This window comes from Petaurus breviceps, unplaced genomic scaffold, assembly GCF_028583685.1.
Source record: "Petaurus breviceps papuanus isolate PSGF00001 unplaced genomic scaffold, PetGlider_PUasm1.0 186, whole genome shotgun sequence".
Lineage (NCBI taxonomy): Eukaryota > Metazoa > Chordata > Mammalia > Diprotodontia > Petauridae > Petaurus > Petaurus breviceps.
In genome coordinates, this window is record NW_027185798.1 from 38,926,390 (window position 1) to 38,941,702 (window position 15,313).

The 15,313-nt window shown below is 44.1% G+C and overlaps 1 protein-coding gene across 4 annotated transcripts in view; it reads left to right on the forward strand.

Moving 5' to 3' along the window:
- The first annotated feature begins 2,513 nt into the window (after window positions 1-2,513).
- IGSF3 (immunoglobulin superfamily member 3) overlaps window positions 2,514-15,313 on the forward strand; it is a 138,423-nt gene continuing 125,623 nt past the window's right edge. The window contains exons 1-3 of one of the 4 annotated variants that reach the window (XM_069090254.1): window positions 2,514-2,834; window positions 3,594-4,272; window positions 5,409-5,565. Coding sequence is in view for 3 of the 4 variants with exons in the window: in XM_069090251.1 (XP_068946352.1) it covers window positions 4,203-4,272 (70 nt within the window). In the remaining variant the exon portion in view is untranslated. The remainder of the gene's footprint in view (window positions 2,835-3,593; window positions 4,273-5,408; window positions 5,566-15,313) is intronic. The other 3 variants (XM_069090251.1, XM_069090250.1, XM_069090253.1) reach the window with 3 other exon arrangements.

Consider the following 15,313-nt stretch of genomic DNA (forward strand, 5'->3'; position numbering starts at 1 on the left):
TGGTGAGGAAAAGGACAGCCTCTTTTTTCGAGATTGGAGCAGTGGAGGTGACTGTTGGGTGTGATGTGGCCTTGCAGGTTTGGGGTTTGGCATCTTCTTTTTGTTTTACTAGACTTGGCTCACCCTCATTCCTCTACTGGCAGTTTCCAGTGCTCTGGTCAACTCCCCCCCCCCCAAAAAAATATCAGGAGCCAGGTCAACTGCTTGTAGGGTTCACCACTACACAAAAGTGGGCTCATATGTTTCAAAAAAGAATGCCCAGAAGAGGAGGTGGCTCAGAGACCTTGGGATGCTGAGAAGGCTCACTGGGTCAAAGGGAGTACACAGTTCAATAGCTCTTCTCACAGAATTCTGGAGATGGGTTTAGGTACCCTTCAACAGGGCAATTTCTTAGAAGTATGGAATAGAGATGGCAGAGAAGAAAGTAATGAGAAGATAGAGATGGCACCTATAAACTACCGGGTGGAGATATTTAGCCATGAAGGAAGAAATGTTGGGGTCATATAAAGACTTCTTTAACGTTGAAGAAAATTGAGTGTATCATTTTATGCTGCACCATTGGCAATGGGGCTCCCCACAAAGACACTACAAAAGCATTCTGTCACAAACATTTCTAGTGCAAGTTATTATATGATGTATATTATGGCTCTGTGGGTTTCTGCTTTATTCTCTACCAGACGGTAAGCTCCATGAGGGTTGAGACAATGTCTTGCATGAACTTTATCTCCTTATTGTCAAAAAAAAGTCCTCTATGTTCTAGAGGTACTTAATAAAGTTTATTGAATGAATGCCTAATGAATATTCTGCCATGCATTTCTCTTACCTGTACCCACAAGAAACAACTTCCAACTGAGCATCCAACTGGGCAATCATATGTACCCTGGACTCCTGGATTGAAAATCTGCCCTTTAAACTAGCTGTGTGACCTTGGGCAAGTCACTTAACCCCAACTGCCCTAACTTCCCCCCTCCAAAAAGAAAAAAAGAAAAAGGAAAACTTCCCTTTGACCTAAATCACCTTTAAAGCATCTTGCCTCTGTTGAACATGTTTTGTTTCTGGAATCCTTCTCTGTATCCTTAATTCCTGGCCATACTTTGGAAGTACAAGCTGGAGAGTTGTCCGAAAAGTTTCCAGAAATAACTGAGCAGTAGCTGTTGTAAACCGGCAGAGCTTTCCACCCATCCAAAATGGGCAGCAGGAACATGTTGGTAGAAATTTATATTATTGTCACCAACAGTCAAAATCAAAATGTTTTTCTCAAATACTTCTTTCTTTTAATGAGGGTGTGAACTTCAGCAGCACTGACAAAGGTCACTTCTGCCTTTAAATCTTATGGTCCTGCTTGTGAGATAAGTATCCAATAAAATTTATTGTCTCTACTATACATATTGTGCTGTGAATTTTTCTCTATTTTCGAGATACGTTTTATCCCTCTTCAACAAAATTATAAATTCCTTGAGGGCAGATGCTATGTAACATGCTTCTTTTGTATCCCTGGCAGCTCTTGGCACGATTTGAAGTAATGCTGGGCTCTCAGTAGATATTTGCAGAAATGTAACAGGGGATTAAATCTAGCTGGGCTAACTCTTAAAATGCAGTTTCCAAATGCTGCTATACCGTTCACCTAGATGTCCTACCCACACCTCAAACCCAACAGGTACAAAAATGGAATTATTGGATTTCACCTTAAACCCGCTCCTTTTCCAGTGAAAGACCTTCTTTGGGCACTCTTTGTGGGGGGTAGGGTGGGGGGAGGTGTTGGGGCGGGGCAGGGTAGTTCAGGAACAAACCCCTAGCTCTTCACTCCAAAAGTTTTGGGTTCAAATTCTGATTTTGGTATTTACTACTTGTGTGACCTTGGACAGGCACATTTAACCTTGGATCATGTATTTTCTCATCTGGAAAATTGAGGTGATTGAATTAGGTGACTAACTCCTATACATTTTTCGTTAACAGTGTGGACTTTTCTCATTACTTATCACATTCTAATTTATTGTGCCATACTAGACTAGCTGTTCCCAAGGGGCAAGGACCTTAGGTTTATATCCAAGGGCACTAGCTTTACACCCAGCAGAGGCTAAATACGTTTGTCGATGGAAAGAATAACCAATACATAGTCAATAAACATTAAGCACCCACTGTGTGCCCGCACTGTGCTAAGCCCTGGGTCGATTTATTGTAGTTAAAATTTCCCCAAAGTAGAAGCGTCCTTGGGAGGTTCTAGCGATTTAACAACTTCAGAACAAAATGCAAATACGTTTTTTTAAACAAAAGAGATGTGTCTTAGAGCCTGTGGGTAAATTCAGAGAGCTCAACTAGAGAGTTAGTTACTAGATAAAGGGGCCCACGCCTCCTGGCTTCCAGTTCGGAATTAGAGAAACAAAAAGCTAACAGAACTCTGCAAGCCGGCAGCCTAGCTTGCAGGTTGGGGGGGAAGGGGTCCGGCCAGCGGTGACGGTAGCCCACACCTCTGCCCCGGCTCCCCCAGCTGTACAATGCCTCTTAGAAGGGGCGGGGCCGGCGGGGGCGGGGCGGTGAGTGCCCAGTTCTGTCGGTCGCTCGTTCTTTCGCTCCTTCACTCGCTGCCGCTGCGCCGCCGTCTCCTCTCCGTGCTCGGCTCCCGGGAGCCGGCTCCGGCTCGGGCGTGAGCCAGGAGGACGAGGACGAGGAGGAGAAGAAGGAGGAGGAGGAGGAGGAGGAAGAGGAGGAGGCGGGGACACAGGCGGGGCCGCCGCGGAGCAGCAGCTGCTGCTGGTGCGGTTGCAGGAGGAAGCGGCTGGTCCCTTGAGGCTGACGGAGAAATCACGGCGGAGCGGGCAAGGTCCGGGGACCAGGTCAGTGCGAAGGTGGAGGGCGCGGGGCCGGCGCGGGGCGGGCGCGGGGCGCCGAGCGAAGGGGCCACAAGGCGAGCGAGGAAGGACGGGGGTGAGATCCGGGCGAGGCGGACAGCGGGGGGCGACGGCGGGCCCTGAGCCGGCTCCGCTCGGGGCTGGGGGCGAGGGGCAGCTCGCTCCCCACCCTTTCCTCCCAGTCCCTCATGCCTGCCCCCGGCTCCCATTCTGGGGGAGTGGTTTCCCATGTTTAGACCTCCCCTCCCCTTGTTCTTTCTTTCTTTCTTTACAATCGGCGCAAAACAAACACCCGGGAAGGTAAAACAATAGCGGGGCCACCTGGGACCCGGCGGGAGCCTAAAGCGCCCACGTTCTCGGAGGGGGGTCCCTTGGGGCGGGGCCGGGCCTTGGGAGGGTGGAGGAGAAAGCGGAGTAAGTGGGAACAAGGGCACCCTGATGTACCTCAGAACCCCTTTCCAGCCTGCTCGGGCTGAGAGGGTGGGGCCAACTCAAAGCCTTGGGGACTAGGAAGAAAGCACAGGGAAATCTCAGAAGTGTAGGTTTCCCAAAAGTACTCTAGGAACAAGGATCTTCCCGGAATTACCCAGGCAGGGAAACTGAGGCACGGGTCTGTTCTCAATAACTTCCTGAAGGTCAGACCTAGCAAAGCCAAGGAATGAGTCCCAGGTCTCAGGACGCCTCACTTGCTTATGTGGTCTAGATCTTGCTGTTGCTACTTTTATAACAATCTGTTTGTTTTAGAAATCGAGAGTCATTTTTTATATGGCTGCTTCGGAATTGCTGACAGCCCAGCTTGCTTTCCTGTTCATCGGACCGGCCTGAAACAGGGGGTAGGGCTGTGACCCTCACTACAATGCAAAGAAGCGGACCCATTGATGAAAATCCCCATATACCTACTACCTGCTGCCAGCCCTTCTGATAGGGGTGTCTCAGGTTTTGACTAAACCGGTTTTTTTCATTGGAGAATCTTGAGCGGCAGAGCGTGTTGCATTGTTGGAGAGGGGAAGGACATCTCCGTATAATTCAGCTTTGGTGGATGAAAGGATTTTTAAAAACTCTTCTCTCTGTTTTCCTTGAGGATTAATCCAGTAGGATTCGCTGGGAGTGGGAAACAGAGCGAGGCATGTAATGTGGCAGAGGACTGGACCGGCTTCAGGATGAATCTGGACACCTCACTTAGTATAGGGCAGTGCTGTAGCTCCCAAATGCCTTACCTTACCCTCTGCCCCCCCTTTCCATAAACTGCCCCTCCTTTCCCATCAAATTCCACTTCCAAAGAGATCCTTTGGAACTCAAAAGTGGCCAGCTGAGGAGTGGAGAACAAGTATCGGAAGAAAAAGGAAGGGTCACATGTTCTCTCCCTTCTCAGGAGCAGATATGAAGTGCTGTTTCCAAGCTCTGGCTTCCCTGGTGTTACTGGGTAAGTGGATGTGCTTCTATCAATTCAATAGAGGAGGAAGTTTAACCTCTTGTAACTGATGGTTGTTGTCCTTCCACACTGAGCTGTGGGTGACCCCAGGAGGCCGCTGGTGTGCATCACAGAATAAAAAGGTCATTGTGTTGGCCATTTCTGAGACAGAAAAATATGAGGGAAGGGTATTCTCGACAAATACCAGTCATTTATCCAAATAGCAGACACTTAGAGTGATCCTTTTGAAATGCTCTCATTTTTCTTTTCATTGTACCCAAGAGTAATGAGGGGGAAAGGGAGGGATGGCAGTGGTCTTCAGTGAACTGGTCTCTGGTCCTTTTTCCTAAACACTAAGGCTACAATAGCCACTTGTAATGTGAATCCATTTAAAAGCCTAAAAGCCCAGTCATTTTTCTGTTGATTCTGATGAGTTGGCTTTGTCCAGTTTGGTTTTCTAGCAGTTAGTGGGAACTGATGATTGATGGACCATGTGTTTTTAGTTTAGTACTTTAATGAGCACCTAATATAGATTTTGAGAAGTGGTGGAAAGGACCACCTATTGGGGGCCACGTCAAGTGGTATCTTACTCAAAGAGAAACTGCTGTTGACTTGGAAAACCACAAATTAACATTATCTGTGATGTATTGTATTTTTATTTGTTTTGTTAAATATTTTCCAATGACATTTTAATCTGGTTTGGCAGGTTGCTTGTGATAAGTGCAGCTGGGCCACCTCCGATCTCCTTTTATCAATTTGGATTAAATAGACCCAAGAACTAAATATCTTATCCAAGGTCACAAAGTAGTGTGATAGGCAGCATTTGAACCCAGGTTCTCTGCCTCTGGAGGCAGCACTCCACTGACCACTTGGTATAAAGAGGCAACCTCTTGGCATGTGCCATTTTATTGAATGGAAAAATTAAATTACAAAGCTGTCTTAAACTTATTATGACAGTTTGTTAACAGACGAAAGAGAGAGTTATCATACATAATAATGATAACACACAGGAAGAGCATCAGGAAGGCATCATAAAACATTGCTAAGTGAGGTCTAAGAGTGGAGAAAATGTTGCCATTGAAGGGAAAATCCGAGAAGTTTGTTTTTCTTTCCGCTTTTTCTTCCCACTCTTTCTCATTTGCCTCTAGACTGAAAACTGATGAGAGTCAGTGCTCTTGATCACTCTTGTATACAAGAAAAGGCAAATCAGTGCTTTAGAGAAGACAGAGACTGGAAGAATGGGGCTGAATTGAGGGGGATGGCTGGATCACTTTCCATGCCCCATTGGAGGATTCCCAGCCCAAAGTAAGCCCCCATCCCTCACCTGGAGAAATCCTGACCTTTTTCAAAGCCCTGAAATCTTTTTCAGTAATGTAAAATGCTTTAGTTGTAATAGAGATCATCCATGCATGCTAAAAGTGCATGACATTCTCTGGATCTCTTGTTTGGTATTGCTCATGTCTAGCACCCTTTCCTTTTGTTTCACACACACACACACACACACATACACACACACTATCCCTCAACTCCTCATTATATGACTTATTCTTCAGAATTTCCAATATGCCACTACCTTTTATAGTGTTGTTTCCATGGCAAGATGCCATCATACTTATCCCTTACCTGTGATCTAGTAGTGGAAAAAAATCGATGGTTTTAGAGTCATAGGAACTGGGGTTCACATCTTGACTTTACATGCATTTAAACAGTTCACATCCATCCCAGGACCTCCCTTATCTGTAAAATAAGGGCTTTTGAACTAGGTGATCTATTGAGGTCCTTCCCAACTCTCGCTTCTATGTGTGCATGCCCTCCCCCAATTAGATTGTACTTGCCTTAGGAATCTCAGATTTCTGCATATCCTTTATGCCTAGCCCAAGTATTTTGCACTAAAAAAAAAAAAGGAGGGGGGTAAATGGAAACTTTGCCCCATTAGTCCTCATTCCCCTCTCTGGAGCGAAATAAAACAATCTCTTTGTTGCCTAGCACCTCTTCAGAGACTTGAAAACAGTTAACTTGTCTCTTCTCAGATCTTCACATCTAGCAAGGGAACAAACAGTCCCTAGAACCTTCAGGTTGCTCTTCGTGCTGGGGTTTTGAATCCAGCCAACTCTTTGCTGCTCTCTGAAAGAGCTTGTCAATTTTCCCTCCCAGAATTGAACAGGAGACTTAATCCCGGTCACTTTCCTTGCCATATGAGAACACTTGTCTGTCTCAGGACAACAGCAAGCTCAGCCAGATGTCCTCCAGAAGTTCTGGGATGGGAAGGACCAAAAAAGACAACCGGCTAAGCAGGAGACCCTTATCATCATCCCCAGATACTGTCTTGCTTTGGAGAATGCTTTCTGTTTGTTCATAATTTAGTATTTGAAGGTTGTATTAAATTTAGTTTACTTTTTTTTTTTGAAGGTAGGATGATTTCCCTAGGGAAGGGAAGGGAGGGGGAAAAATCTGCAAAGTCCAAAGGGGGTGTGACTGGGCTGGGAAATTAGGATAAATGAAAGAGGGTGGGGCTGACGGGGAAGAGAATAGGCTGAGAGAGAAGGCAAAGTTGGCATTTGTGCTGTTTTTCCTTCTGGCTATTTGAATGTAGCTAAGAATGGTAGCTCTGCTTTATGGTTCCTTTTCTCTTCTTCCCCCCCCCCCCCAATCCCTTCACACACCTGTTTATACAGGTGAAATCAGGTCTATAAGCTTCAAGGGAAGCTTTGAAGGGATAGGCACAAACATCATCTTAAGTGACATTAGAAAAGGAGACAGATTCTCTCTAACCTTTTTTTTTTTTTTTATGAAGACCCCTTTTAGTCAACCATAGGCCAATCATAGAATGTCTTACCTAGAAGGCTTATAGGATTGGGTTGAGGGACAGTTTAACAGAGCAGGATGTGACATATCGTTCATAGAAATGTGGAGCTGAAAGGGGCCTCAGAGACCATCCAAACCAACCTTTCATTTAACTGATGAGGAAACTAGAAGACCTGAGAAGTGAAGTGACCCACCTGTCCAGGGGAATGTAGAAAGAATCTGAGGCATGATTCTATGTGTGTATGCCTCTCCCCCCCCCCCCCCCCCCCCCCCCCAGTTAGATTGTACTTACCTTAAGAATCTCATATTTCTGCATATCCTTTATGCCTAGTCCAAGTATTTTGCACAAAAAAAAGAAGGGGGGTAAACTGTAACCCAGGTTCTCTTGACTCAGAAGCTCTGAGCTCTGTCTGGCATACCCACATAAATATAAGGCTGCTACAGAGTAGAATGTGACAGAATTTTCTAAGAAACTTTGAAGGAGAGAGCACTTTTAGTTAGAGAGATTAGGGAAGACTTCCTGGAGTTGGTGTCTTTTTACCTGGATCTCTAAGCAAAGGGAGAAGATTTTTAACAGGTTGAGATGAGAAAGCACCTTCAGATACAGTAGGGGACTTGTGAATGCACAAAATGGGAAGAGAAGCATGAGCTGTTTAAGAGCCCTTACAGCTAGTTTAGTGAGCCAAAGGCAGGAATATGAAATATGCCAGGAAGGGTAGGTTGGAGCCAGATTGTGGAGAACCTTAAAGATCAAACTCAGAGGAGTTTGTGTTTATTCTCTGTGCAAAAGGGATCCATTGTTGTAAAAGATGAGGGGCTAAAGGGTCTGAGTCTGGGACTATTATCTTTGATGTTCCAGAAACTAGCTGATGACCTTGGATAAGTCATTTCCATACTCTGCTGTCTCCTCCAGCTCTGAATTTGTAGAAGTTTGAATGCCTTTTGCTGTACTTATGCCCCTTTCCCATCATTTCCTTCCTCTCCCCTCTGGCCCCTCCTATCCAGTGACCAGCACTTTCCTGCCTCTAACTGGCAGGGTCCTGAACCCCTCCTTTCCTGCCCAGGACTGATGCCCCTCTGTCTTTGCATAGAATTAGTTCCACCCTTTTCTATTACCCACATGCCTTTGATCCTTCACTCTTAGCATGTTTCCGGCACTATAAACTGTCCCACATCTCCCCAGTTCCCTTTGAGCTCCAGAGTCCATCAGTAATGACTATGGAGCAGTGAATTTTGCTGAGAATGTTGATGTATCCATAGGGAGAGGCCAGACCAGGGGCCAGGTGTGTGTGGGGGAATTGGTGGCAGTGAGCGTAATAAAGACAGAAAGGGGGTGAGGAACAGAGTGCCTTTGACTGAAAGCATGCTCAAAAAAGATTGTGAGAATGACAGGGAGGTAGGTGTGTATGACAATAGATTCATACTTTCTTTCCTGTGAGAGACAGGAGGGGGAAGGAAAGAACCAAGACAGATGAGTGCTGAACTTCAGGTCATAAAGCAAAATTTCATTTTATCTGTGTGCTATGAAGAAAGAGGTAGCTGTTCCACACCGAGGCTGATGCTACAAGCAGGTTGAAATCTCTTTTCAAGATGGAATATTAAAAAATGGAAATGCCACTTGCAAATGTACAGTGAGGAAATAAGTTTGGCCATCCTGGGAGCAAACATGGAACAAATAACCCAGATAACAGGATATTCATTTGCATTATCTACGGGGCCATCTACAAATACAGGATTAAGTGTATTTGGAGAGTAGGGGAAGCTTCTTGTTTGATTCTCTCTCAGCTGGCATTATTTAAATGACCATAGTCTGCCAGGCACTATGCTGGACGCTGGAGGAAAACCCCCCCCCCAAAAACCAACCCCCAAATTGAGAAACCACAAGAGTCACTGAGTTAAGAGTTTCTGTTCTACTCAGAACTTGTTTGGACAGGGAGAGATTAGAGAAGCTAACACCTATCTTCTAAAAAGTCAAAGAAAGCTTCCAAGGGAAGCAGAAGATGCTTTAAAGGCTGCAGTATCAGGACATAGGAGTTTTTTTCCTGGTGCCTAGGGGATTGTGCAGGGTGAGGATACACTCTGCCACCAGGTTCTACCATGCAAGGAAGGCTTCTAGTTGGAAACGAGAAAAGGCCTGAAGGCTAGCCTGGTTTTTCAGAGAGTAGGCAAATTGGTTAGGGGCTCAGCACATGTAGTGATTAGAGTTCTGGACATGGCATGTCCTAATTCTGGTCTGGAATGTGGTCTGGATTCGAATCTTGCTTCAGACATTTATTAGCTGTGTGATCCAGAGCAAGTCACTTAACTTCTGGGCCTAAGTTTCTTCATTTATAAAATGAGGGGGTTGGACTAGATGACCTCTGAGGTCTCTTCCTGGCCTAAATTTATTATCCCTCGATTACTGGACTGGCCACAGGATAATGACTTTTTGTTCCCAAATAATCTACTATTGCAGAAGGGTTTTGATTTGCATGTCTAGGGGATGTGGTCAAACCAATGAAATTGTGTGTGTGAAGCCCTTCACAATCTGGTGCTAGCTTTCCTTTCTAGGCTCCTTAGGCCTTATTCCCCTTTCTGGGCCCTGGGTCAGTCAACATGGATTTGCTGTCTCCCCCATAGTGGGCAGCTAGGGGTAGTGGATAAAGTACCAGACCTGGAGTCAGGAACTCTTCTTCCTGAGTTCAAATCTAGCCTCAGACACTTCCTAGCTGTGTGACCCTGGGCAAGTCACTTAACCCTGTTTGCTTCAGTTTCCTCATCTATAAAATGAACTGGAAAAGGAAATGGCAAACCACTCCAGTATCTCTGCCTGGAAAACCCCAAATGGAGTCCAAAGAGTTGGACATGACTGAAAATAAAACAAAAAATAATTGAACAACAACAGAGGGGGAAAAATGCTGGATTTGAAGTGATGGCACCTGGGTTCAAATTCCAGCTCTAATGATTATTGCCTGTGTAGCCATGGGCTAGGGGTGGTAACTTCTGCATGTGGACCTCAGTTTCCTCATTCATAAAATGAGGGAGCTGTACTAGATGGACTTCCGAGGTCCTTTTCAGTTCCATATCTATGATTCTGTTAGGGAAACTCCATTTAGTGACTAGCACCTTGCTCTGGATGATAACATCTCACATTTAAGTGATCAGTTTAAGTTAGACTCAGCTTTCCTCACAATCCTGGGAGGTATTGGTACAGCAGGTATGATTGTCCACATTTTTTCAGATAAACTGAGGCTGTCCCTTGCATAGGGTTGCATGGCTGGTGAGTGTGGAAGCCATAATTCAAACCAAGCTCTGTGTTTTCTCAACTCCAAATCCAGTGCTCATTGCTGCATCAGATTGAACACAGATGCTCTTTGGGAAGAGTTTGCTTTCATGTTAGAATTTCAGACACCTGTGTGTGAATGCCACCTAATTTTCAAAGGGGGAAAAAGATATGGTTGTGCAAAAATCATGTATATTTTTATGGAAAATGCTTTGGTGCCGAACACCATCAAGACACACTTATTAAGCTCTTAATTGTGTGCAAGGCCCTGCAAGAAGAAAATGAGACGAAAAACCTCAGTCAAGGAGGCTGTGATTGTTCCACCCTACTTTCAGAAGAATGATAGGGATTTATTAAAAGCCGCTTCTTAGCTATATCCTGGGGTCAGTACGTACTCAACCCAATCTTTTACATCTTCATCTAAAATAATTTATGTGCAAAATGACCCCTGAAGCATTGGCGGGATCTTGAATCATCAAAGAAAGATGAAATCAGCTAGGCATTGGGGAGGAAATAGACTCATGCTTTTTAGACATATTTTCAACAAGGGAAGAGAGTTTTCTGCCTTGTCCTCCATTAAACAGAAAATTTTAGTTCAGAAGAGTACCTCATTCCCTGAGGAGCTCACATGAAAACAGAGACTTTCCTGTTCATAAACGTCCTTGCCCTCTAATAACTTGTCAGTTAGAGAAGAGAAATGCCAGATAATAAGTTTGGTGCTGCGTAAAGAGTGGCTGATTTGGAGTTGGAGGGCCTGGATTCAAATCCCAGCTTTTCCTCTTTCACTTAACCACATCTGTGAAATATTCTAAAGCAGTAATCACTCAAGTTTTTATCTCAAGACCCCTTTATACTTTTAAAAGTTATTGAAGATCATCCCCAGGATATAGCTATCAATGTTTACCATATTAGAAATTAGAATGTCTTAGTATCATTATGAAAATAGTTTATACTTTGCAGACCTTCCCCCCTCCCCAAAAGGGACTTGAAGTCCCTCCGAGTAGAGCTTCTCAAAGGGTGGTCCAGGGACTAGATGACCCTTGCAGTATATTCCAGCTCTGTATCAAGTGATCCTTTGAATCGAAAAAACAGATGGACAGGAAAGTATTTACATTAAATGAAATTAAATCCTTTTGCATTAAAGGAACAATGGAGTTAAATGAAATGGACACTGAACTAGGAGTAGAAGACTGGAATCCTGCCACCTAATAAATAGCTCTTTGTCCTTGGACTAGTTACATAACCCTCTAAGCCTCAGTTTCCACATCTGTTGCCTGATCATCAAAGGGGAGGGGGTTGAGAAGGAAGAACTGTGTAGATAAGAGCTGTGAAAAAGATGTGGCTGATGGAGGGAAAGATTGTGGAACTCAAAATTTAAAAAAAAGTTTAAAAATTGTATTTACATGTAATTGAAAAAAAATTAAATGTTAAAAAAAAAGATGTGGTTGGATTCGGAAACCAACTTCCATGCTTCAGGGGAAAGGAGAGAGGTTTATTGAGGGTCCTGACTCAGAATATTGGGGAAGTGATGATGGGGTCTCCCATGACAGAGAAGTTGGGCTATTAATGGGAGGGCTGAGGCAGGTGAAAGAAGCAATTCTACTCTTAGTACCTAGTGATGGTAAGATGTCTTAAGGGCAGAGCACTAAATAGATTTGGGCTCCCAGATTTGGGTCTCCTGGTTGTAGATGGATGGTTGAATCCTTCGGAGTACATGAATCCCCGGGCTCTTGATATACTAGGAAGAAAAATCAAAAATCATGGTAGAACCCAAAGGAGGAATGATGGCAGGTTGGGGGTGGGGGGCAGGTTTGTCATTGTTGGAGAGGCAGCAGGGTGTAATAAAGAGTATGGGGCTTGGAACAGGAGTTAATGGAGAACCTAGCTTTGAATCTTTCCTCTGACACTTAGTGACCTTAGACAAGTCTCTTCTGAGCCTGTCTTCTCACTTGTAAAATAGGGATAGTAATAATAATAATATCTGTACTACTTATCTCACAGGGTTATTATAAAGATCAACTGTGGTAATGTCTGCAAAGTGTTACCCAAATATAAGCGATTATTATGGTTAGAAGGTAAGCTCTTTGAGAACAGAGATTGTTTCATTCTTTCTACTTGTATACCCAGAGCCTTACCCAGTGTCTAGAACATAGCTCCCGAGCCATCAGGGACATCAGAGGCCTTCAAGTCCATCCTTTTCTCAATTTTACAGATCGGGAAACTGAGACCAGAGGATTAAGTGACTTGTCCAAGGTCATAGAGGCAGTAGACATTTGGAGGCAGGTTTTGAACCCAGCGCCTCCAACTTAAGATCTATAGATCTGTGCTTAATAAATACTTGTGTGTGGGTGTGTATGTGTGTATACATATACATACACACATACATACATGCAATACATATGTAATATATACATAGAATTGTTTATGCATATACAATTCTCTGTAAAAATAATATGGTATGTATATACATGCATATATGTATATGTATTTGTATATACATACATATATACATTATATGTGTGTATACACACACATAACAATAGGTCACAGCCCCAAACCTCACTTGGTCATTGTTTAAACCCTGCTGGCTCCACATGAATGTAAATATCAGTTATTTTTGTTTTGACCAGAAACCCTGAGCTTCCCTCCTAGATTGATACACATACACATGCATGCACACATGCACATACACGTGTGCACACACACACACTTTTTTGGTTAGGTAAAAGAGGCCATTTTTTTGCCTCGTTTCTTACCTAGCCTTACTTAATAAACTTAATGGGTGTAGCTTCAGACAAACTGAGACCTTAGCTTAAAAATGCCAGGGTCTTCCACTGCCTCCAGGGCCATCTCCAGGTGTCCTGATCTACATGTTACCACTGAACTCAGATGCCTCTGGAAGAAAAAATGAGGCTGGTGATTTTGCACAGCCCTCCCTCACTTAAATGCAATTCACTTGCAAGTCAAGACATCACTTTCCTGATGTCTTCCAGAATGAAGGACAAACAACAACATGTATGTTATATATACACACATATAATATAAAGTATATATGCATACATCGTAACAGGTATTTATGATTTTATTTGTAGACATGTAATACATATACATATGTTTGTATATATACACATTCACACATACGCACATTTGTTCATTCATACATACACACACACATATGTCCCAAACAGGTACAAGGTAATGGGGAAGGTATGTATTCTGTATGAGGCCTTACCCTACCCTCCAGGCAGCTGCTAGTACCTTCCCCCAGGTTATCTTGTACCTGCTTTGTTTTGTATATACTTAGATATGTGCATTTTGTGCCTCCTTTCCCTTTCTTCTCCCTCCCATCCCCATTAGAATATAAACTTCTGGGGTGGCTAGGTGGCACAGTGAGTAGAGCACAGGCCCTGGAGTCAGGAGAACCTGAGTTCAAATCCGGCCTCAGACACTTAACACTTATTAGCGGTGTGACCTTGGGCAAGTCACTTAACCCCAAGTGCCCTGCCGTCCCCCCTCCAAAAAGCAAAAAAAGCAAAAAAACAAAGAATATAAACTCCTGAAGGATTGGGATGCTTTTATGTTTGTCTTTTTACCTCTAGTGCCAGCCCAGTGTCCAGCACAGAGTAGGTGCCTAATACATGGCTGTTCATGGATTGAAAGACCTCTTTGCCATGGGAGAAGGAGCTTCCCTGGTACCTTGGGTGTGTCCTGAAGGGGAGAGGCCTTCTTAGCTTTTCCCTCACTTCCCCTAACTGTCCAGTGGCTGAGGGAAGAGAAGAGCTGCTCGGGCCTAGCTTTGGTATTCAAAGCATAGATAAAGATAACCAGAAAACCCAGTGAGACCCAGGTCATGGTTAAAAAACAAAACAAAACACTCCCTCCACTACTGGTTTGAGCTGTAGTCACTGATGTCTTTGCCTGAAACAATCTGTCCTGCCAATACTTGGAATTAAAATTTTCCCAGTGCCCCCGAATGATTGGAAGAAGGCAGGTCAGATCAAATTTGGCCTGAGGATCTGTTCCGACCTGTAGCATATAGATCTAACTCAGTTAATCCCCTGGGAATCAAGCTGTGTCACACAAGTCAGGAGTACTTTAAAAAAAATTCATTTCATTGTAAGAAATGTTGGATTGTCTTAGCAGCAATGTCTCTACTAAGCTGTAGGCTGTTTACCAGGGCAAAAACACCTCTGTGCCTAGGCCTGAGCAAACCCATGGAACTGACAGTTTTCTCTTCTCTGTTAAGAGAATTATCTTTGTGCATTGAAATAAGGTTGAATTTATATTATGTAAAATGTTGCTTTGATAGCGTTGGTGGTGGAGCTTGTTAGGAGAGCCTTGTTCTAGGGGGAAAAAAAAACCAGGAGACATAAATAATTTTAAGAAACCTTGAAAGAGAACTCAGGCCAACCCCTGCCTTCTGGCAGAAGCAGGCCTCTACCACCCTGGCCAGATAAGAATCTATTTTTTTTTTCTTCAAGGACCTCCAAAGAAGAAAATTTTGCAACTTTTTGTGCTTGTCACTTTCTGTCATAGACTCACTGAATTAAAATTGGGAGGCGTCTTTGAAGTCATTCATCTTGCCAGTGCCAGAACAGGAGTCCCCCATGACAAGTAGTTTTTAGGCCTCCCTCTGAAGACTTCAGGTGCTAGGGAGCTATTCCTTTTGGAGGCAGCCCATTCTACTTTTCACAGCTCAGATATCTCAGCTAGATCCGTTTCTACTCACTTTTTACCCCTATTCTCTCCCCCCCCCCCCCGGGCCCAGGAATACAAGTAGAGTGTCTTTTCCATGTGATAGATTTGAATACTTGAGGATGAGCTATTATGTCCTCATTTCAGTCTTCCCCTTCTCCTGGTCAGCTGTACCCGATTCCTTCAACTAACCCTTACAAGGCAAAGTCCTCTTACTTGTTTTGGCCACGCCAGCTGGTCGGTTCCTTTCCTACAGCGAAATACCCAGAACTGAATGTAGTCTTCTAGCTG